Source organism: Gossypium raimondii, chromosome 1 (assembly GCF_025698545.1).
Source record: "Gossypium raimondii isolate GPD5lz chromosome 1, ASM2569854v1, whole genome shotgun sequence".
NCBI lineage: Eukaryota > Viridiplantae > Streptophyta > Magnoliopsida > Malvales > Malvaceae > Gossypium > Gossypium raimondii.
The window spans coordinates 19,239,654-19,260,177 of record NC_068565.1 but is presented as its reverse complement, the minus strand read 5'-3'; the positions used below and the strand labels follow the sequence as shown (position 1 = coordinate 19,260,177).

The window sequence follows — 20,524 nt, the reverse complement described above, 5'->3', positions numbered from 1 at the left end:
AGGAAAGTCAACCAATAGTTGAAATTCCTGCACTAGAAGAGCCAGAACTTACAAAGTCTAATGAGGTAAAATCTAAACTAGTGAGTTCTAATAAGCTAACATCTTCTTTAGATGCAGATTGATCTCCTCAAAAAAGTTGTCCAATCCAATCCAAAGTTCCATCACCTCTGTATTCTAAAAAATTCCGACCACATAAGAAGAAATAGGAGGTAAAATTCAAAAAGTTTTTAGACATTCTAAAGAAAATTCACATCAATATAGTAGAGGCTTTAGAAAAAGTGACCAACTATGTCAAGTTCATGAAAAAAAGAAGAGGCTTAGTGAGTATGAAACTGTCGCTTTAACGAAGAAGTGCAGTGCATTCTTACAAAACATGCTACCTTCAAAATTGAAGGACCTTTGAAACTTTATTATACCTTTTAATATTGGAGAATCTTACTGTGGTAAAGCCTTGTGCAACTTAGGAGCAAGCATCAACTTAATGCCCAAATCTATTTTCAAGCTATTGGGAATAGGTGAAGTAAGACCCACGACTATGACATTGCAACTAGCAGATTGATCAAGGATGTTTTGGCAAGAGTTGATAAATTTATTTTTCCTATTGATTTCATTGTCTTAGTATTTGAAGCAGAGAAGGAACTGCTGGTCATCCTAGGACGACCTTTCCTAGCCACAGGAAGAACATTAATAGACGTGCAAAAAGGTAATCTCACCATGAGAGTTCAAGACGATCATGTAACATTTAACGTTCTTAAAGCGATGAAATTTCCTGATCTGACGGAAGAGTGTTCAGTGATGGAAGAGTTAGAAACTTTATTTTCTATAGAATGGAAGAACAATTTTGTAGAGGACCCATTGGAGAACACTTTAGGGTCTAAGCCACTAGAAGATGAAAAAGGTAACAACAGTATAGCTTTGATGGAAGCCAATCCGAGGGACTATGTTCAACTAGCATGGTTTGAACATTTGGATTCGGAAGCACGTGAAACACACAACCTAAGTTGTTAATTGAGGAAACGCCTAAACTTGAACTTAAGGTACTTCCTTCCCATTTGGAATACTTTTATTTAGGTAACAATTCTACTTTGCTTGTGATTATTTTAGTAGAACTAACAGAACACCAAGAGGAGCAACTAATTGTTGTTTTAAAGAAATTTAAAAGGGCAATCGATTGGACCATAGCTGATACTCGAGGAATAAGTCCTTCCTTTTGTATGCATAAGATTATTATAGAGAAGGCTGAAAGAGCAATAGTTGATGGGCAAAGGAGACTTAACCCTATCATGAAAGAGGTAGTGTGAAAGGAAGTGATCAAATGGTTAGATGTGGGAATTATCTACCCCATCTCAGATAGTTCATGGGTAAGTCCGGTACAATCTGTAACGAAGAAAAGTGGGATCATGATTGTTGAGAATGAACATAATGAGTTACTCCCGGTGAGAATTGTCACGGGCTAGAGAATCTTTATAAACTACAAAAAGTTGAACAAAGCTACTCAGAAGGGCCATTTCCTGTTGCCTTTTATAGATTAGATGTTAGATCGACTGGCAGGTAACAAATTTTACTGTTTCTTTGATGAATATTCAGGATATAACCAAATAGTTGTAGCCCCAGAAGATCAACACAAAATTACTTTTACTTGCCCGTACGGTATGTTTGCTTTTAGGTTAATGTCTTTCAGTTTATGTAATGCACCTGCAACATTTCAGCGATGCATGATGGTAATATTTATTGATATTGTTAAAAATTTTGTTGAGGTTTTCATGGATGATTTTTTCTGTTTTTGGTAATACTTACGATGTTTTTTTGAGTAATTTGGCTAAGGTACTGAAAAGATGCGATGAGACAAATCTCATCCTTAACTAAGAGAAATGCCACTTTATGGTTAATGAGAGAATTGTCTTAGGACACAAAATTTCCAGAAACGAGATCGAAGTTCATAAAGAGAAGGTGGATGTAATTGAAAAATTACCACCACCAATCACTGTTAAAGGAGTTCAGAGTTTCTTTGGCCATGTTTGGTTTTATCGAAGGTTTATAAAAGGTTTTTCAAAAATTTCTAAGCCTTTGTGTATGCTGTTAGAGAAAGATACTATTTTTGGGTTTGACAAAGCATGCTTGGAAGCTTTTGAAGAATTAAAAAGTTGGTTAATCTCAACCCTAATAATTGTTACACCTGATTAGGACTCTCCTTTTGAGTTAAAGTGTGATGCAAGTGATTTTGCTGTTGGAGCTGTTATGGGTCAAAGAAGGAACAAAGTATTTCACCCTATCTACTATCGAAGCAGAACTTTGACAGAAGCCCAACTCAATTACACGGTAACTGAAAAAGAACTCTTTGCTATAGTTTTTATTTTTGACAAGTTCCGTTCTGATCTTATAAGTACGAAAGTCACTATTTTTACTGACCATGGGACCCTTAAATACTTACTCATAAAGAAAGATGCTAAACCCAAGCTAATTCGATGGATACTTTTACTCCAAGGATTTGACCTTAAGATCTAAGACAGAAGAGGTGTTGAAAATCAAGTAGCTGATCATCTATCAAGGTTGGAACAAAATAAGGTAACTCATTCACTTGTTCCAATTAATGAAAATTTTCCAGATGAGCATATCTTTGAGATAAGCCGAATTCTTGAAATACCTTGGTTTGTCGATTATGCGAATTATTTAGCATATGGAATAATACCTCGAGAAATGACATACCAACAAAAGAAGAAATTCCTTCATGATAGTCAATATTATTTTTGGGAGGATCCGTTTTTGTTTAAACAATGTGGAGATAACATAATCAGGAAGTGCATAGCCAGAAGTGAAACTGATGAAATCTTGTACCACTGGGATTTATCTCCAAGTGGGGGACACTTTGGTGGTTCTCGCACTACAACGAAGATTTTACAAGCAGGATTCTTTTGGTTCAAAGAAGGTCAAAAAGTATTATTGTTTAATTCAAGGCTAAGGTTATTTCCTGGAAAGCTAAAATCCCAATGGAAAGGACCTTATAACATCCACAAATTTTATCCATATGGAGTTGTGGAATTCTATGACAACAGTGGAGGTATATTTAAAGTTAATGATAAACATCTCAAACACTATTGGGTCGGTGAAGTTGAGCGAATTGAAACATCGTTCAATTTAATAGACCATTAATTGTTCATGTTCTTACTTTTTAATAAATAGTTAGAAATTAATTTTCTTAAATTAGTACATTTAATTAATTCTGCCTAAGGAGATTGGAACTTAAGCGGGACCATTTCTGACCCCTCCAACCTTTCCTAGGAATTAATTTGATGTAATCTTTTGAGAAGAAATTTTCTAATTAACCTAGAAAATTTTTATTTTTATTTTTGTTTTTCATTTTAATTTTATTTTTTTATGTTTAATAAAGGGGTAAAATTGGCCCAAGTACTAATCAGTTTATTTTATCTAGAGCAGTTAATTTTTAAGTGCAGTTGGGCTTGATGCCCAAAAAACGAATAGGAGAAATTTACCCACTAATTGCAGTCTATAGGGTCCCTAAAATACCCTAATTTTGCTGCCACTTTCCTTCCCTCCTTACCTTGCTGCCCAAGCATCTCTTGTAGCTAAATTTTTACAAGTTCACCCTAATTTACTACTATATAAACCCCTCTCTACTATTATATTCCTCACACCATTCAAAGCAATTAGCTTCAAACCCTGGCCACCTATTTCTTTTTTCTTACCGTCTGCCTCAAATCTCGAAGAATCTCCCCAAAATCTCCCTTTTGTTGCAAAACCCTCCTATCACCGCAACAATCTTCTCGTTGAAGCAGCCCTATCGCCAGAGCGAACCTATTGTCGGAGCAACCCTATCGCCAAAGCAACCCTATTATTGAAACAACCCTATCGTCGATATAAGCTTATCGCCGCCGCAACCTCCTTGCTACCATCCATTTCTGATTTATTTTCCCTTCCTTTTGTCGAAATTTTGTCTATTTTTCGGGAAATATCACCATGTCTTGCAAAAGAACTAGATCTTCCAAGAGCTTTGCTAAAAATCCAATTGTGATTAAAGATGAGGAAGAAAAAGAAAGGTTTGATTCCATTTTCAAAAATCAACCCATGATGCTGGAAAAAAGTTTCAACTTGGAGAGTGATGACAAGATGGTTGTACCCTTGTCAATTCGAAAGACAATTGATGCTCTCAATCGAAACTATTTATGTGTTGCACGATCACCGCTTGAGGAATTAGTTCGAGAGTTCTATGCCAATTTAACTGTGTCAGATTCTACTGAAGTTCTTGTTCACAAAAAGAAGGTACCCCTTACATCTATGTCCATTATTGATTTGTTTAATCTGCTTGATGATGAAGAAGATGAGTACTTTGCCATAATGAGAAATATAAATTGAGATTTTCTTGAACAAATGCTTAACGTTGTTACAAATCCAGGATCCAACTAAGTGAACCAACCGAAGCAGAAAATGATAAGTCATCAAATAAATTTGAACCAGAAGCTGACTCAGTTGATGAGACAGAAGAAGCAGAATCTGAAGAAGAATCTTACAATCATGAACCGATAAAGGAACTAAACAACTTTGAACCAAGTGTGGAGCCAAATGCTAATGAGCTAGTTGAACCAAGTGTTGATCCTGAATTGTCTATTCCTATGCCCACTTCTTCAAATACTATGAAGAAATTGGAATTTTCAATTATAATGGATATGTGGAAATTTATGCATCACCAAAAACAGACTTATTGGAAATATGTGGAGATTAGAGATGATTCAATCAACAATACTTTTAAGAATATGTCTAACAGTTTTGTTCCTAAGTTCTCAGATAATATCTTTGAACCATGGAAGGAAGGGAACGATTATGCAAGTGAGAACGAGGATACAAAGGAGGAAGACAAGGGGGATAAGTCAGATAAATAAAAGGGGGAAATTTCTTGTCCTTAGTATTTATTTTTAGGAATCTTTTTTTTATTTCTTAGTCAGTATTTTGCTTTCACATAATAAATAGGAAATTTCTATCGCGTGTGAATATGATATGCGAATTGTGCAAGTATACACGTCAGATCAAATAATAATGTGATAAGTGAGATCGTCTCCACAGGGATCGAATTCAGTATAGAAATGGTCAAGTTATGATAATGATTAATGTTATGGCAAAACCAATTTAGGTATGCAGTGATAAATTAAAATAATAAGGATAAGTGCAAAATTTATACTGACTAATATTGGAAAATGCTAAGGTAAAGCAAGAGTAAAAATGTAGTGACAATTACAAGAATGATGACGTTACTATTAATAAGTATATGAACAAGCAAACAACTAAGTATGCTATAGCAAAGATTCACATGCGATGTTGAGTGGGAAGGTCGGGATTACTAGGAATGTACTTTTCCTGTTAGCAATGCCTTAAAAAAATAATTCTTAACCTACTGCTCAGAAGATTTCTAAAGTGGCCTGCTTCTTTCGAGAGCAGAAACCTCAAGTTACTTTGCCTTTGCATATAGGCCTTTAATATGGTACCCTGCACTGTTTCCTTCTGTATGAACGCTGATCTATGTCTAGAGTCTACTACAAGTATCTGTCGAGTACTTGCTAATATCATTCAACCACGGTCTAACTAATCTAACCTTTTCATAATTTAGATTAATTTAAGGGTATGCTGCGTAGTCATCTATGTCTAGGGATTGCTAACATACATTTTAAAGAAAAAACAATTGAATGAAACAGTAACATAGTTCAGATTTATACTACATCCATTACAAACAGTCAAAGTTTCATGAAAGTAATCCCAACCCTATGAGATCAAGCTCATAGATTGGCAAATAAAATTCAACTCAAACATCGTTTTCATCACTGTAATTCACGAAGGAATGATTAGACATAATGGAAGAGCATCAGAAAGACAATGTTCTCTTTCCATTCCATATTCCAGTTGCACAGTGTCCTGCAATGGCTGAGAGGGATTGCTTTCATCTTCCTATTTCTATCTCTACTTAACCGCTACCCTATATTTTTCCCTAAATATCTCATCCTTTCTTTGTACGTCCTTTAAGGTTTCCTTCTTTGGCTTTTTATAAGCTTTTTCCCTAGGGTAAATCCAACAACCCTAGTTTATCTTCTAATTTTTTAAATTCTTTTTTCAACAACCCAATATTATCTTCTCCTCTTTTTAAATTCTTTTTTCTAGGGTAAAAACCAATAGCCCAGGATTATCTTCTCTTATTATTTTAGACAGATTTTTTTGGTATAAGTATAGTTGAGCTGAAACTGGTATGCGTTGAGTGTTGACTCGGTCTTCTTGGAATTGCTACGACATTCATACTGACAAAATGTCCAACCTTTTACCCCGGAAAACCTTCACTCTTTTATTTCTTATTCCTTAACCTGCACCTGCCAAACCACCAAACCTAGCCCTACCACAAAAAACTAAAAGTACCTAATATTTAAACGCAGCTCAAGTTCTAATGCAATGCTAAGAATACTAATGAAATGACTCAACATGCAACTAGATGTACTTAAGTACAGACAATTAACTAGGTCCAAAGGCATGAAATATAACTCTTTTCAAGAGTTATCACACCCACAAACCTGAGTTATTGCTTGTCCTCAAGCAAAATATGCATGCATGCATAAATGCCAAGATTTTTCCAGCACAACAAACCAACTCATACTGCCAGGCTATTCAAAGAACAATAAGTACATCAGTTTTCAACAATCTCCTTTTTTCCTAAAACTTGTTCGAGTGTCAAAGGGTTGCTCAACAAAGGCAGTGAAAAAATTTCTCCCTAAACACAGAATCTCCTAAGTACTCATGTATTCTCTCTTTTGGCCTATAGCAACCATCTTCTAATTTACTTAGTTCATTTATTACCTAAACATAAATTACTTGCTTTAAGCCCACTTAGAATATATTAATCATATTTATGCTTCTTCTTTTTTTGAATGGTATTATTATTAGAGGATTTAGCATGTCACAAAATTCTTTGTGTCGAAACCATTTTTATTAGAAAAAGGGGATCGACTTTGAAAATGAAAAATGGGAGTCACCACTGATCTTTTATTGAGGTGTGATCAGATCACCTTGAAAATAATTTTAGGTCTACAAATCCTGAGAAACAGGTTCGGGAGTCGGTTACGCATGAGGAAGGGTTAGCGCCCTCGTGACGCCCAAAATTGGTACCGAATTGATTGTTAATAGAACTAAGAAAACAAATAAAAGGTTTAAATGCATTTTTAATGAAAGATTTATCTAAAAAATAAAAACTAAATGAAATAAAAGTGAATAACTTAAAATTAATACCTACATTTTGATTTATATAAATAAAATCTAGTATAAATAATAGCATATACATAATAATAATATATATAGAAATTAAAATAAAACAACAAATTTAAAAGGAATAAGTACATAAAAATATCATTTGAAATTAATAATGTATTATTATATATACATACGTATAGTAAGAAAAAAACATATTATATATATATAAATATAAAGCATTATTATTTGAAATTAACTTTCTATAAAAATATAAAGTTAATTATATATAAAAAAACAAATATATAAAAATAATAATACGATAACCAGAATAAGTATGATAATAAAAATAACAATAAGTTTCCTACTAAAAAAAACTAAATAACAAGAAGGATTAAATCACAAACAAAATCGAATTAACAGGGAACGACTGAGATTAAAGAAGAGTGGGGGACTAGGCTGCAACACGCGTATTACATGGGGGCTTGATTGGGAAATATTTCGATTCTCCAAAATGCAGTGTTGCAAGCTGGACTGAAATGGAACAAAAGCAGAATACGGGGCTGAATCGGAAAGAAAGAAGACCACCGATTCTAAAAAACACAGAAAAAGGATCGCGCAAATATCCCTCCCTACGCCAGAACACGCGGATCTAACCGCGTCTAGGTCAGGTCATCGGGTCGCGGCCTAAAACGGCACCGTTTCAGAGCCATTGAATCAGGCCCAAACGGTGACGTTTCATGATTTCCCTTTAAGCCAACATTAAAACTAACATTATTCTAAATAGAGAAGAAAAAAAAACCTAAAAAAAATCTAATCTCCTTTCACTCATAAGTTACGCCGCCTCAACCCTCTTTTCACCCGGTCCAAGCTCCGATTACGGCAGAGTGAACCAGGATCCGGCGTTCTCACCTCTAAGGTGAGTCTCTCTTCTCCTCTTTTCTACTTTCTTCTTACAATAATAAAAAATGGAAACGAAAATGGAAAAAGAAACAGGAAATATCACCAAAAAAAGAGAGAGATCACCTTTCGAACTCTTTTCTTTTCGATTTCTCTTAATATTTTTTGCATACAATATGCGTGTCTGATTTTTTGTCTCTATCCTCATTAAAAAGGCCTTGCCTTTTTGTTTTATAGGTCGAAAGAAAAATAAATAAAAAGAATACGATTTGCAGGTTCGGCGTACGGGGCTGGGGACGTGGCATGTACGGAGGCAAAGGCGCACGTGTACGGAGGCTCGTCACATGCAGAGAGCTTGGCTGCGGTGCCTGGATCCTTTAGGGTTTCCATGTGTCGTTTTGTGTTTTGGGCTGATTTGGGTCACTGGGTGTTTAGGCTAGTGGGCCGAATTGGGCTGGTAGTTTGGGACATTGTAATTGGGTTGTTTTTGGACTGTTATTTTATTTATTTAGTTATTTTTGAGCTATTGGGCCAATGTAAAAGGAGTTTAATAAATTTTGTATTTACTCTTATTGGGCCAGGCAAATTGGGTATTACAGCTGCCCCTCTTTGCTCGTTGTCGTGTAACGGGAACAGAGCAAAGACTTTAAAATGGCCAATTTTGCCCGGTCGTGCTGGGTTTTGGTGCTCTTCTTTTCAAGTAATCTCTTTCCATCCTGCTGCATCTTTAGAGTTATAGGAATCGTTTCGATCCATTCCGCCACAACGTTGGGGAAATAGGATTTGTAACTTGTAGTTTCTCAAAGAACAAATTTTGCTATATTTGGTCTGCCCCACTGCAACTCAAGGAGATAAGACTTGTAACTTCAACTTATTCTGCTACATCTTTAGAGAAAATTCTGATGCGACCTGCTCTACTGCAACTTCTGAGGGATAAGTTTTATCAGTTTAATCCACTCCACTGCAACTTCAGGGAGATAAGACTTGATGCGATTTGCTCTACTGCAACTTCAGAGAGATAAGATCTGTGGTTTTAAATCTACTCCACTGCAACTTCAGGGACATAGGATTGATTTTTTCTATCTGCTCCACTGCAACTTCAGGGAGATAAGACTTGATGCGATCTGCTCTACTGCAACTTCAGAGAGATAAGATTTGTGGTTTTAAATCCACTCCACTGCAACTTCAGGGAGATAGGATTAACTTTTTCAATCTGTTCTCTGGGGAACATGACCTGTAATATTTTTACATGGCCTATTTATGTCTAGTGATTAGGATGATATGATCGAAATGAATCAACATCTCCTAACCAAATGTGCATGCATGAATGCAAAATGCCATGAAAATGATATCTTAATGTTTGAGTTGTTATTGCCCGTTGTTCATTAAGGCCTCATTACCAACACGTCAAAACGTTATCTTTATTTTCCTGGTAACACACATATCTTACATAATCGGATTGCCCCCACTGTAATCTTCAAGGTTCAATCCACTGTAATCCTTAAGGTTTAATCTACTGTAGCCCTTGGGACATAAAATTTGAATTATCTTCTTCCTACTGTAATTTAGGAGTATAAGATCTGGCTCTTTCTCAATCTGTTCTCTGGGGAACATGACTTGTAATATTTTTACATGGCCTATTTATGTCTAGTGATTAGGATGTTATGATAGAAATGAATCAACATCTCCTAACCAAATGTGCATGCATGAATGCAAAAATGTCATGAAAATGATATCTTAATGTTTGAGTTGTTATTGCCCGTTGTTCATTAAGGCCTCATTACCAACACGTCAAAACGTTATCTTTATTTTCCTGGTAACACCCATATCTTACTTAATCCGATTGCCCCTACTGTAATCTTCAAGGTTCAATCCACTGTAATCCTCAAGGTTCAATCTACTGTAGCCCTTGGGACATAAAATTTGAATTATATTTTTCCTACTGTAATTTAGGAGTATAAGATCTGGCTCTTTCTCAATCTTCTCCTACCGCAATTCAAGGATACAAAATGTGAGTCTCTTTGCTTTTACACCATTCTCAAGGTGTCGTACCAAATGTTTCTACACGATTGTAGAACTTTCTTCTCCAAGAAAACCTCTTATCATTCGGTGATCATTGCTTGTTTGTTCATTAAAGCTTTATCACCAACAAAGCATTTTGTCATCTTGTTAAACAAATGTTTTGAAAACAAAATTCGAATGGATTGTCTTGATTTAGGCCTTTCCATTTTAGATATTTCAACCTTTAAACTTGGTGAGTTCTAAACAATAGTCCTGTTTCAGGTTCCTATATTATTTAGAAACTTTTTAGAGTAATCTGCAAAACTTCCCTTGTGAAAGTTTTATTAGTCCATTAATCATTATTCTAATGCAACACGTTTGCAAAAATAACAAAACAAAGAATAAAATAGTATTAATTTGAAAGCATAGCTCGAAATGAATACATTATCAAAGATATTGAGGCTAAAAGAGGAGTTGACTCGTATCTTTATAAAGAATGACGTGTTTAGGAGATCTACAGTACTCTGTTGATGCCCCAAGATGTCGCGTACCCTTTCTTACTGATTCAGGTGTATCAGGCTCACCGCATGCCCCATTTTGATCAACATTTGAATGACTTTGGTCACCTCATGCCTTATTTTGATCAATATTTGAGCTGCTCTTTTCAGGTTTTCCACTCAAAACCCCTTTGGTCTCAAGGCGCCCTTTGCGGGTTTTCACCTTGGCCTCTCCATCATTTTTTTAGGCGAAGTATTTCTTGACCAAATCTGAGTTCACAAGATTTGGCAGATTTTTACCATCCATCTCACTCAAAATCAAAGCTCCTCCGGAAAAGGCTTTATTTACAACGTAAGGACCTTCCCAATTTGGCATCCATTTCCCCCTAAAATCATTTTGTAGAGGAAGGATCTTTTTTAACACTAAGTCCCATTCATGAAATTCTCTGGGACGAACCTTTTTGTTATAAGCTCGCATCATTCGTTTCTGGTACATTTGACCGTGGCAAATAGCTCTTAACCTCTTTTCTTCTATTAGGTTCAACTGATCATGTCGAGATTGGACCCATTCGACTTCATCTAATTGTAGTTCAGATAACACTCGTAGAGAAGGGACCTCAACTTCAATGGGTAATATTGCCTCCATGTCGTAAACTAAAGAATAAGGCGTTGCCCCAGTAGAAGTCCTAACAGATGTTCGATAGGCAATGAGAGCAAGTGATAACTTCTCATGCCATTCCCTGTAAGTTTCAATCATCTTCCCCACAATTTTCTTAATATTTTTATTAGTCGCCTCCTCTGCACCATTCATTTTTGGGCGATACGGTGCCGAGTTATGATGTATGATCTTAAATTGGTCGCAAACCTCTGCTATTATACTATTGCTCAAATTCAACGCATTGTCGAATATTATTCTCTCAGATATTCCATATCGATAGATGATTTCCTTTTTCAAGAATTTGCCAACTGCCGACTTCGTGACATTTGCATATGAAGCGGCTTCCACCCACTTGGTGAAATAATCAATGCCCACGAAGATGAAGCGATGCCCATTAGAAGCCTTTGGTGATATTGGCCCAATAACATCCATTCCCCACATGGAGAATGGCCATGGAGAAGTCATAACGTGAAGAGGTGAAGGAGGTGCATGTATTTTGTTTGCGTAAATCTGGCATTTATGACACTTCTTGGCATAATTGATGCAATCTCTTTCCATGGTGGACTAGTAGTACCTGAACCTCATGATCTGTCTGGCCATTATGAAACCATTGACGTGCGTACCGCAGATACCCTCATGGACTTCTTCCAAAATTCTCTTGGCCTCGACAGCATCCATGTATCTCAATAGTACTTGATCCTTTCCTTTCTTATATAAAATCTCTCCATCTAAGACGTAGTCAATGGCGAGCCTCCTCAACGTCCTCTTATTATTCTCTGTTGCTTGATCAGGGTACTCACGATTCTTCACATACTGTAGTACACCTTGGTACCAAGGATGATCATCGTTTTCCCCTTTCTCAATACTGTAGTAGTGAGCCGGGGTCTCATAAATGCTGATTTGAATAGGCTCCATGTCTTCTAGTTTGTTCACCTGGATCATAGAGGCTAGGGTAGCCAAAGCATCAGCCATTTGATTTTCTTCTCGCGTAGGATAACAAAAAGTAATACTGTCAAACTCCTCGATCAACTCCAGAGCCAATCTCCGGTAACAAATTAATTTTGGGTCTCTAGTTTCCCATTCCCCCTTGAGTTGGTATATCACCAATGCTGAATCTCCATATACCTCTAGTACTTTAATTTTCTGCTCCATGGTAGCCCGTATACCCATAATGCAATCTTCATACTCGGCCATGTTATTAGTGCAATCAAACCCCAACTTACTGGTAAAAGGGTAATGATCTCCATTAGGGGATATAAGGACTGCCCCAATCCCATTACCTACAGCGCTTGATGCTCCGTCGAAGTTCAGCTTCCAAGGATGATTTTCTTGAGAATTCTCTTCAGCAGTTGCCACGTTCATCAAGTCCTCATTCGGGAAGTCGAAGTCTAAAGGCTCATAATCCTCTAGAGCTCTACTAGCCAAAAAGTCTGCTATTGCACTCCCTTTGACAGCCTTTTGATTTACATATACTATATCAAATTCAGAGAGTAAAATTTTCCATCTAGCCATCCTTCCATTCAGCACGGTTGACTCCATCATATATTTTAAAGGGTCTAACTTTGAAATTAGCCACGTCGTCTGGTAGAGCATATATTGTCTCAATCTCCGCGTTGTCCAGATTAGGGCACAACATAATTTTTCAATAGGCGAATATCTCATTTCACAATCAGTAAATTTCTTACTGAGATAATAGATGGCCTTCTCCCTTCGCCCCGTCTCATCATGCTGGCCCAACACGCATCTCATGGAGTGGTCAAACACTGTCAGATACAAGATCAACAGTTTATCCTGACTAGGAGGTGACAGTACTAGGGTATTGGATAAATACTGCTTCACTTTGTCAAAAGCTATCTGACAATCTTCATCCCATACACCTGGGTTATGCTTCTTAAGGAGACGGAATATAGGGTCACACTTCTCAGTTAATTTTGAAATGAACCGTGCTATATAATTTAGTCTCCCTAAAAACCCCTAACTTCTTTTTTAGTACGCGAGAGAGGCTATTCTTGAATAGCTTTGACTTTATCCGGGTCTATTTCAACCTCTTTTTCACTGACTACAAACCCCAAAAGCTTTCCTGATTTAGCCCCAAATATACATTTGGCCGGGTTGAGTTTGAGTTGAAACTCTCTTAACCTTAAGAATAACTTTCTCAGGACTTGCACGTGTTCTTCTTTCGTCTGGGATTTTGCAATCATGTCGTCAACATATACTTCAATTTCCTTATGCATCATATCGTGAAAGAGGGTCACCATGGCTCTCTGGTACGTGGCTCCCGCATTTTTCAACCCAAATGGCATTACCTTATAACAGAAAGTTCCCCATAGGGTTATGAACGTGGTTTTCCTCATATCCTAAGGATGCATCTTGATCTGGTTATACCCCGAAAAACCATCCATGAAGGAAACTAGCGAGTGCCTGCCATGTTGTCCATCAGGGTGTCGATGTGAGGCAAGGGAAAGTTATCTTTTGGGCTAGCCTTATTTAGATCTCTATAATCTACACACATTCGTACCTTCCCATCTTTCTTAGGGACGGGTACGATGTTCACCACCCATTCGGAGTATTTGACTACTTGTAGGAACCCCGCGTCAAACTGCTTTTGCACTTCCTCCTTTATTTTGAGTACAACATCAGGCCTTATTCTCCGGAGTTTTTGCTGAACTCACTTGCAACCCTATTTTATAGGAAGCTGATGTACTAAAATGTCAGTATTTAGCCCAGGCATATCCTGGTATGACCATACGAAGACATATCTAAATTCTCGAAGTAACTCGATGAAATCTCGCTTCGTTTCCTTAGTTATGCACGTTCCTATTTTTACTACTTTTCCCTCCTCTAGGGTCACAATCTCCACCATTTCCCTATGAGGTAGGATCTGCTTCTCCTCCTGTTCTACCATCCTTAACAAGTCTGGAGATAAGTTACAATCTATGTCATCCTCAGAGTCCTGAGATCCCTCTAAATACATGTCTCATTCAAAAGGATTTTTCGCGTCCCTAGCAGAGTCACTCACGTCGTTGATATCTAGGGACCTGTTATAGGTACCAAGGAATATACAAATGGAATATGAATTTTAAGAATATTTACTTATATGGTATGAATTAATGAAAGAATGATCTGGAAAGAAACGAAAGAATCCAAGATGATTATTCGAAAGAATCTTAAAAAATAATTGCAAAGGTGTATTTCATTAGAATAACGATATTCGAACATATGCCTGTTTCACAAAGAATTTCCTATTGTCTCTAGGCTAAAACAACAAGTATGTTCTGAATATTACTCTGAGAAAGCTCTAAAAACTTCAGGCATTTCTTCTTCAGTCCAATTGTTTAGAACACTCCCAGGTTCATAAGGACGGATATCTAACAGAACCCCCTCTTCACACGTGTCTTCATGTAGGGCATTGATATGCACATTTCCCAACATTTCTGAAATACTTTCTTCTCTGGACATTCTTCACTCAGGATGAATAAACCCCTCCGATACAAAGGTCTTAGATATGTGGAGAAAGGTCATAGGCTCCCACTTGACTTCTTTTCCGCTCAAACGTGCCCTTCTTCTCTCCTGCCTCTTTTCTATTTCCTTCTTTTGTTTCATATCTGGTCTGTAGCCCAGGCCAAAGTGATCAAACTTGTCCTTCAGTACTGGTGCCTCAATTCTTCCTTGCAGATGCCTTCCCAAGCCTCTTTCTGGCAAGGCTCCCATTCCTACCATCAACTGCAGACCCATCTTCGTGGTCTTGGATATTCTTGGTATCGAGATTCTATCTCCCTTGGTAATAAAATGTTGTGTTCACGAACTCTAAGGACCGGAAAGGACACTCCAGTGCCTCATCATCAGACTCCACATGCGGTGCATCATTAGTTACTGTCGCGATGATATCTTCTTCAGCACTTATCGTCACCAATCGACCTTCTGACTCTAACTTCAACTTCTGATGAAGTGATGACGGCACAGCCCCTACCAAGTGTATCCAAGGTATTCCCAACAAACAGTTGTAGAAAGGTTTGATATCCATTACCAAGAAGTCCACCTCATAAGTGGTTGGGCCAATTATCAATGGTACCTCAATTCTTCCCATAACTCTCCTTTCATTTCCTTCAAATGCCCTCATTATATTCTGACATGCCTTCATATGTGAGCTATCCACAGGTAGTCTATTTAGGGTGGACAGGGGCAATACATTCAATGCAGACCCATTATCAATCAAAACTCTCGGCAATGTGTACCCTTTACAACGGGTAGTAATGTGCAAAGCTTTAGTTGAGCCTCTACATCCAGAAGGTATTGCATCATCATTGAAGAAGATAAAATTGTCAGCACTTATATTGTTTACCAACCGATCCAACTTGCTGACTAAAATGTCATTAGCTACATACGTCTCATTTAATACTTTCATCAACGCACTTCGATGTGCCTCTGAACTCAAGAGCAAAGCTAACACCGATATACGTGTTGGTTGTTTATGCAGTTGCTCCACAACACTGTACTCACTTTGTTTCAGAAATTTTAAGAATTTCTTAGCTTTTTCTTCTTTTATTGGCTCATTGATCAATGGTTCAGGCTCAATTGCTTTTTCTCTCTTTTACTTTTCTGTCGAAGCTTCTTCTTTCGTTGGTTCTGCTCGAGGGTTTATCAAGTCGTAGTGCTTCCCACTACATGTATGAAAACCTATACCCTGATCTTTTTCTGCAGTACCAGTTGAAATGTCCTTTCCTGGGATGGTTGTGCTACACTCATATTTCCATGAGACTTTCCTGCTATCTTTGTAAGAGAAATTTGCAGGTTTCTGAATGATGACCTTTGGAGTCACCTGAACCCTAGCTTCATTATTCTTAGGGCACGAGATGATGACCACAGGATGATTTATTTTTGGGATTCTCGTTGCTGAGTCCCACGCGCATATGCTTCTTCTTTCCTCTGCTTCTTCGTAGAACTCCATCTCATTGTTATCCATCATGCTTTGGACCAGAGCTCTAAATTCTTCACATCTTTGGATTTCGTGTCCAGTTTCATGATGGAATTCACAGTAATTCTCAGTCTCCCAACCTTCTCAGAACCCAAAATGACTAACCCCCTTCTTGCCATTTCTTTCCAGACCCATTTCAACGGAGTTTTGACTTCAGCAACGTTGGTCTTGCTTCCTTCTCCCCTATTTTCACTCATCATATTCACTCCCTTATCAGTATGATTGGGTAGCGGATTTTCTGTGCTAGGTGAGTCATCAAGCTTGACAACACCCATGCTAATAAGTCTTTCAACTAGCTTCTTGAAGGCAGTACAATTTTCTATTGAGTGCCCTGTAATTCCCGCATGGTAGTCACATTGTGCGCTTGCATCATGCCATTTAGGATACGGGGGTTGTAAAGGGTTCAAGTAATAAGGAGAAACAAGTAATAAGAAGCTCCATCTTTGTGCGTACTACCTGAAACTCTCACTCGGTTTCTTCTCCAAGTTTTGTAATGTAATTCTATCGGGGGTCATATCCGTTACATGGCTGTACTGTTTCATAAATGCCTGTGCTAGGTCTTTCCATGAACCAATCTTGGTACGACTCAATTGATTGTACCATTTAAACGCTGCCCCTACGAAACTGTCTTGGAAGTAGTTTATTAGCAGCTGATCATTGTTAACGTAGCCAGTCTTCCTTCTACAGAACATGGTGATGCGGGCTTCGGGGCAGCTAGTTCCATTGTATTTTTCAAAATCAGGCATCTTGAATTTGGGAGGAAGTACTAAGTTTGGGACTAAGCTTAGATCTTTAGCGTCGATTCCCTGATTACTATCAGCACTTTCCAAGGCTTTGAATTTTTCCTCCAACTATTTATACCTATCTTCCCACTGTTTTGGCAATTCCACGTTCGTCTTTCCTTCTTCGGCTGCTTCATCAAAATCGGGAATGATAGGATTAATTGGGTTATCTCCCGCGTTCAAACTTGATCCTCTCTGGAAAATCATGGGGATCATGACACCAGTTTGTAATTGTTGCGGCCTAATTGTGACAGACGGTCTTCTTGGGTATATTTTAGCTTGGGTTTGTACATTTGATAGAGTAAAATCTGGAGGATATAACAGATCCTCATTACCTTCTCCAGGATTGGCCATAGGGTCCTTTCCCTTATCTACTCCTCCCGTCAGCAGATGGGTCAATTCAGCCATCGCATCTTTTTGAGCTTTGATCAATTTTTCCATCATGTCTTCCTGGATTTTATCTAGCCACTCTTGCATTTGCACTTGTAACCGTTCTTGCATATCCTTTTGCATTTGCTCCAGTTTCTCTAATCTTTGGTCCATTTCCTTAGTTTTTCGACAAGTACCGTATTGATGCTTAATTGGTGAGCTTTTGTCAGTTTCCAGATTAACTGTAATGATTTTAACCGATTAGGGTCTTTCGGTGGACTTTAATGCATATGATGCAATGTAATGCAGTGCATGAATGCAAAAAGGCGTCGATTCTAATTCAATTCCATTTAGAAAGCTTCATTTAGAAAACAAAATTCTTTACATAAAATAGATTATATATACAGTTTTTCCCTAATGCTCAGAACTTTAATTTTTCTAAATAGCGAAGCGAGCTCTTTTCCCCGGTCTGATTCCAACTCGTATTTTACGCTCAGAGTGTCAGCTTGTACTGCCAAGGTCTGCAAGTAATCGGCTACCTCCTAAATCTGGGCCCCGACTTCTCCCATAACGTGATCTCTATCTCTAACTTGGCTCTGATAATAGTGAAGCTGCTCTTTAAGACGTTCTTCATTCGCTTCAAAAAATTCAACCCGCATCTCATAGTCTTGTAATGTCACCTCTAATTCTTCTACTCTTTTCTTTATTTCCTCAATCTTGCTCAAACTCGCTCTTAGCTCCACCGCTGTATTACGATTTCGGTAACGATGAAGAGACCTTTCAAGTTCAGCTATTCTTTCCTTCAATTCATCTGTTTCACTCCGACTTTCTAACAGATTCCTCTCCAATGCCTCGTTTTGCAATTGCGTTTCTTGGCATTTCTTTTCCCATCTATCAGCCTTGCCCTTTTCTTCCCGAATCTCTTATCGCCACTATTTTGAAGTCTTCCCTAGCCGAGCGGTTCTCATTGATAAACGCAACTTCTTATAATCCGTTTTTAAGCTATTCAAGTCCTCCTCGACTTTACTATTTCCCTTTCTTAATTTTTCAGCCTCTAATTTTTGAACATCAGCATCTAACCTCAAATGCATCTTTTCTTCTTCCAACCGCTCTATCTTCTTTTCGAGCTCTAAATTACTCTTTTCAAAATCTTGTTTTATAATCTCCAACTCTGATGGGATCACTTGTAGGTACTCTTCCATTGGTCAAACACCATCTAAGTTTAACTCCAGAACGTTATCATTAATTCTCTTACTTCTCCACTCACCGTACTTTGGAGTTGTCATCAAACTCGCAGCTACCCTTTTCATCCTATGAACCTGATTCCAAGCCTGAGAAATTTCTTTTACCTTTTTCTTAAAATTGTCTCCTCGATACGAGAACTCACATTGAGCTAAACCATGCGTTGCTGGCACAAACTGTCTTGAATTCTATTACCTTAGTACCAACAAAGGTGCATACCCGATGGCTCCCCAAATTTCGAGCAACGAAACCCAATCAAAGCCCCCGCAACGGTACAGAATTCTGTTAGGAATCAACCAAGGAGCTCTCTACTCTACATCCTTTTCTTGAAGATTTTGAAGAATCGCTATCCAATTTTCTTCCGATATGTCATCCCTTCTTGGTGTAGCCACTATCTCTTTTAACAGGGAGTAATGCTCAGAGAAAACTCGATACGAAATCTTGTCAACCCTCCAGAAATGACTATGGAACCAAGCTAGCAACAATTGCGCACAGCCTATAAACCTGCCTTCACCAGCTCGCCTACATGCATTCAAAGATCTAAACGTTTCAGCCAAAATCGCAAGAACAGGCGTGACCCCTTTACCTAACTGGTCAAAGAGATCTGAAACTGCTTCGTCAACATGCCCTAGTGCTCTAGGGAAGATCACCAACCCATAAATACTCAAAGCAAACACATCGACCTTCTTTTTCCCATCCGGATGCGCTAGAATCAAGTCTCACAAATTCTTTCATGGAATACATTTACACTTCCCCTTCTGCTTGATCCTAGCCGTGATCCACTGCTCGCTCATGCCAGTAATATTCATCAATTTCTTCCAAAATGCCGGGACGTACGCGGCTCTAGAATATGCTTTATCCACCTGAAGCCTTAGACAATGTAGTAAAGCCGTATATTCCTCCACCGTAGGCACCAGATCTACTTTGCCAAAAGTGAAACAGCTATATGTAGGGTTCCAATATTGAGCTAGGGCTCGAAACAATTGCTCATCCACCTTGATGTCCAATAAATACTTCAAGTCTCCATAATTAGAGTAGAACAACTGCTTGGTCTCATCATTCCACTTATCTCATATCTCTTTTAGCTCCTGAAGGCTATTTTGCGTCACACTGATACGGGTGTAGTCCCATAATTCTGGCGTGTACCCCCGAGCTAGACTATCTCCCTTCTCTAATTGTATTCCTTCTAACCATATACGGACAACGGCATTGTCCTCCACCTTATCAAGAAAGTCGTTCTCCATGACAAACTTCCTAATTTAGCAATCGAACTTGAATCGACACTCTTTCGAATATGAAATGACATGGAAACATAGCAATAAAACACCATAAGTCAGTATAACATATAAACAAAATTCGCAGCAAATACGAGAGAACCAAACATTTATACGGGAAATTCCTAGGGTTTGGGGGAGTTCAACCTAGGTTGGGTTCCTAGGTTGTCTATATGTGGTTTGGTTCTAATAGTTGAGGTACCCGAACCAGCAGATTCCCCGATCCTCACCCATTATAGGCTCATATAGACCGAGTTCGGTTCAGGGGAATACATTTCCCTATGGCTCAACGGAGATGAAAATCTCACGAAGACATAGGTACGGATGTATCCCGAAAGTGTTCCACTATCCTGCACGGAGGTGAAAACCTCACGAAGGAGTAGCTTCTCACTTCCACTTAAAAGGGTAAGACTAAACAGTCTTTATGCAATATGATGCCAAGATATAAAACTCAATTTACAGTAGATAAACAAACACATGCAAAGAGAGGATCGTAGTTTTCAAAATTAATTTTCAATTTTTGACAAAAGGACAAAAAGCAATCAATTTTACGGCTTGCCTCTCTAAGGGTCCCTAGCGGAGTCGCCAAGCTG

The 20,524-nt window shown here is 38.0% G+C and overlaps 2 protein-coding genes across 2 annotated transcripts; both read right to left on the bottom strand.

Annotated features, from left to right (window-relative positions):
* Window positions 1-11,853: 11,853 nt before the first annotated feature.
* Window positions 11,854-12,828, bottom strand: LOC105786876 (uncharacterized). Its single transcript, XM_012613350.1, has one exon. The coding sequence runs from the start codon at window positions 12,826-12,828 to the stop codon at window positions 11,854-11,856; it is 975 nt and encodes a 324-aa protein (XP_012468804.1).
* Window positions 12,829-17,957: 5,129 nt separating this feature from the next.
* On the bottom strand, window positions 17,958-18,617 carry LOC105786875 (uncharacterized). The gene is made up of 2 exons (XM_012613349.1): window positions 18,443-18,617; window positions 17,958-18,337 (listed from the first exon to the last, which is right to left on the bottom strand). Exons 1-2 carry the CDS (start codon window positions 18,615-18,617, stop codon window positions 17,958-17,960), a joined length of 555 nt encoding a protein of 184 aa, XP_012468803.1.
* Between the last annotated feature and the right edge of the window lie 1,907 nt (window positions 18,618-20,524).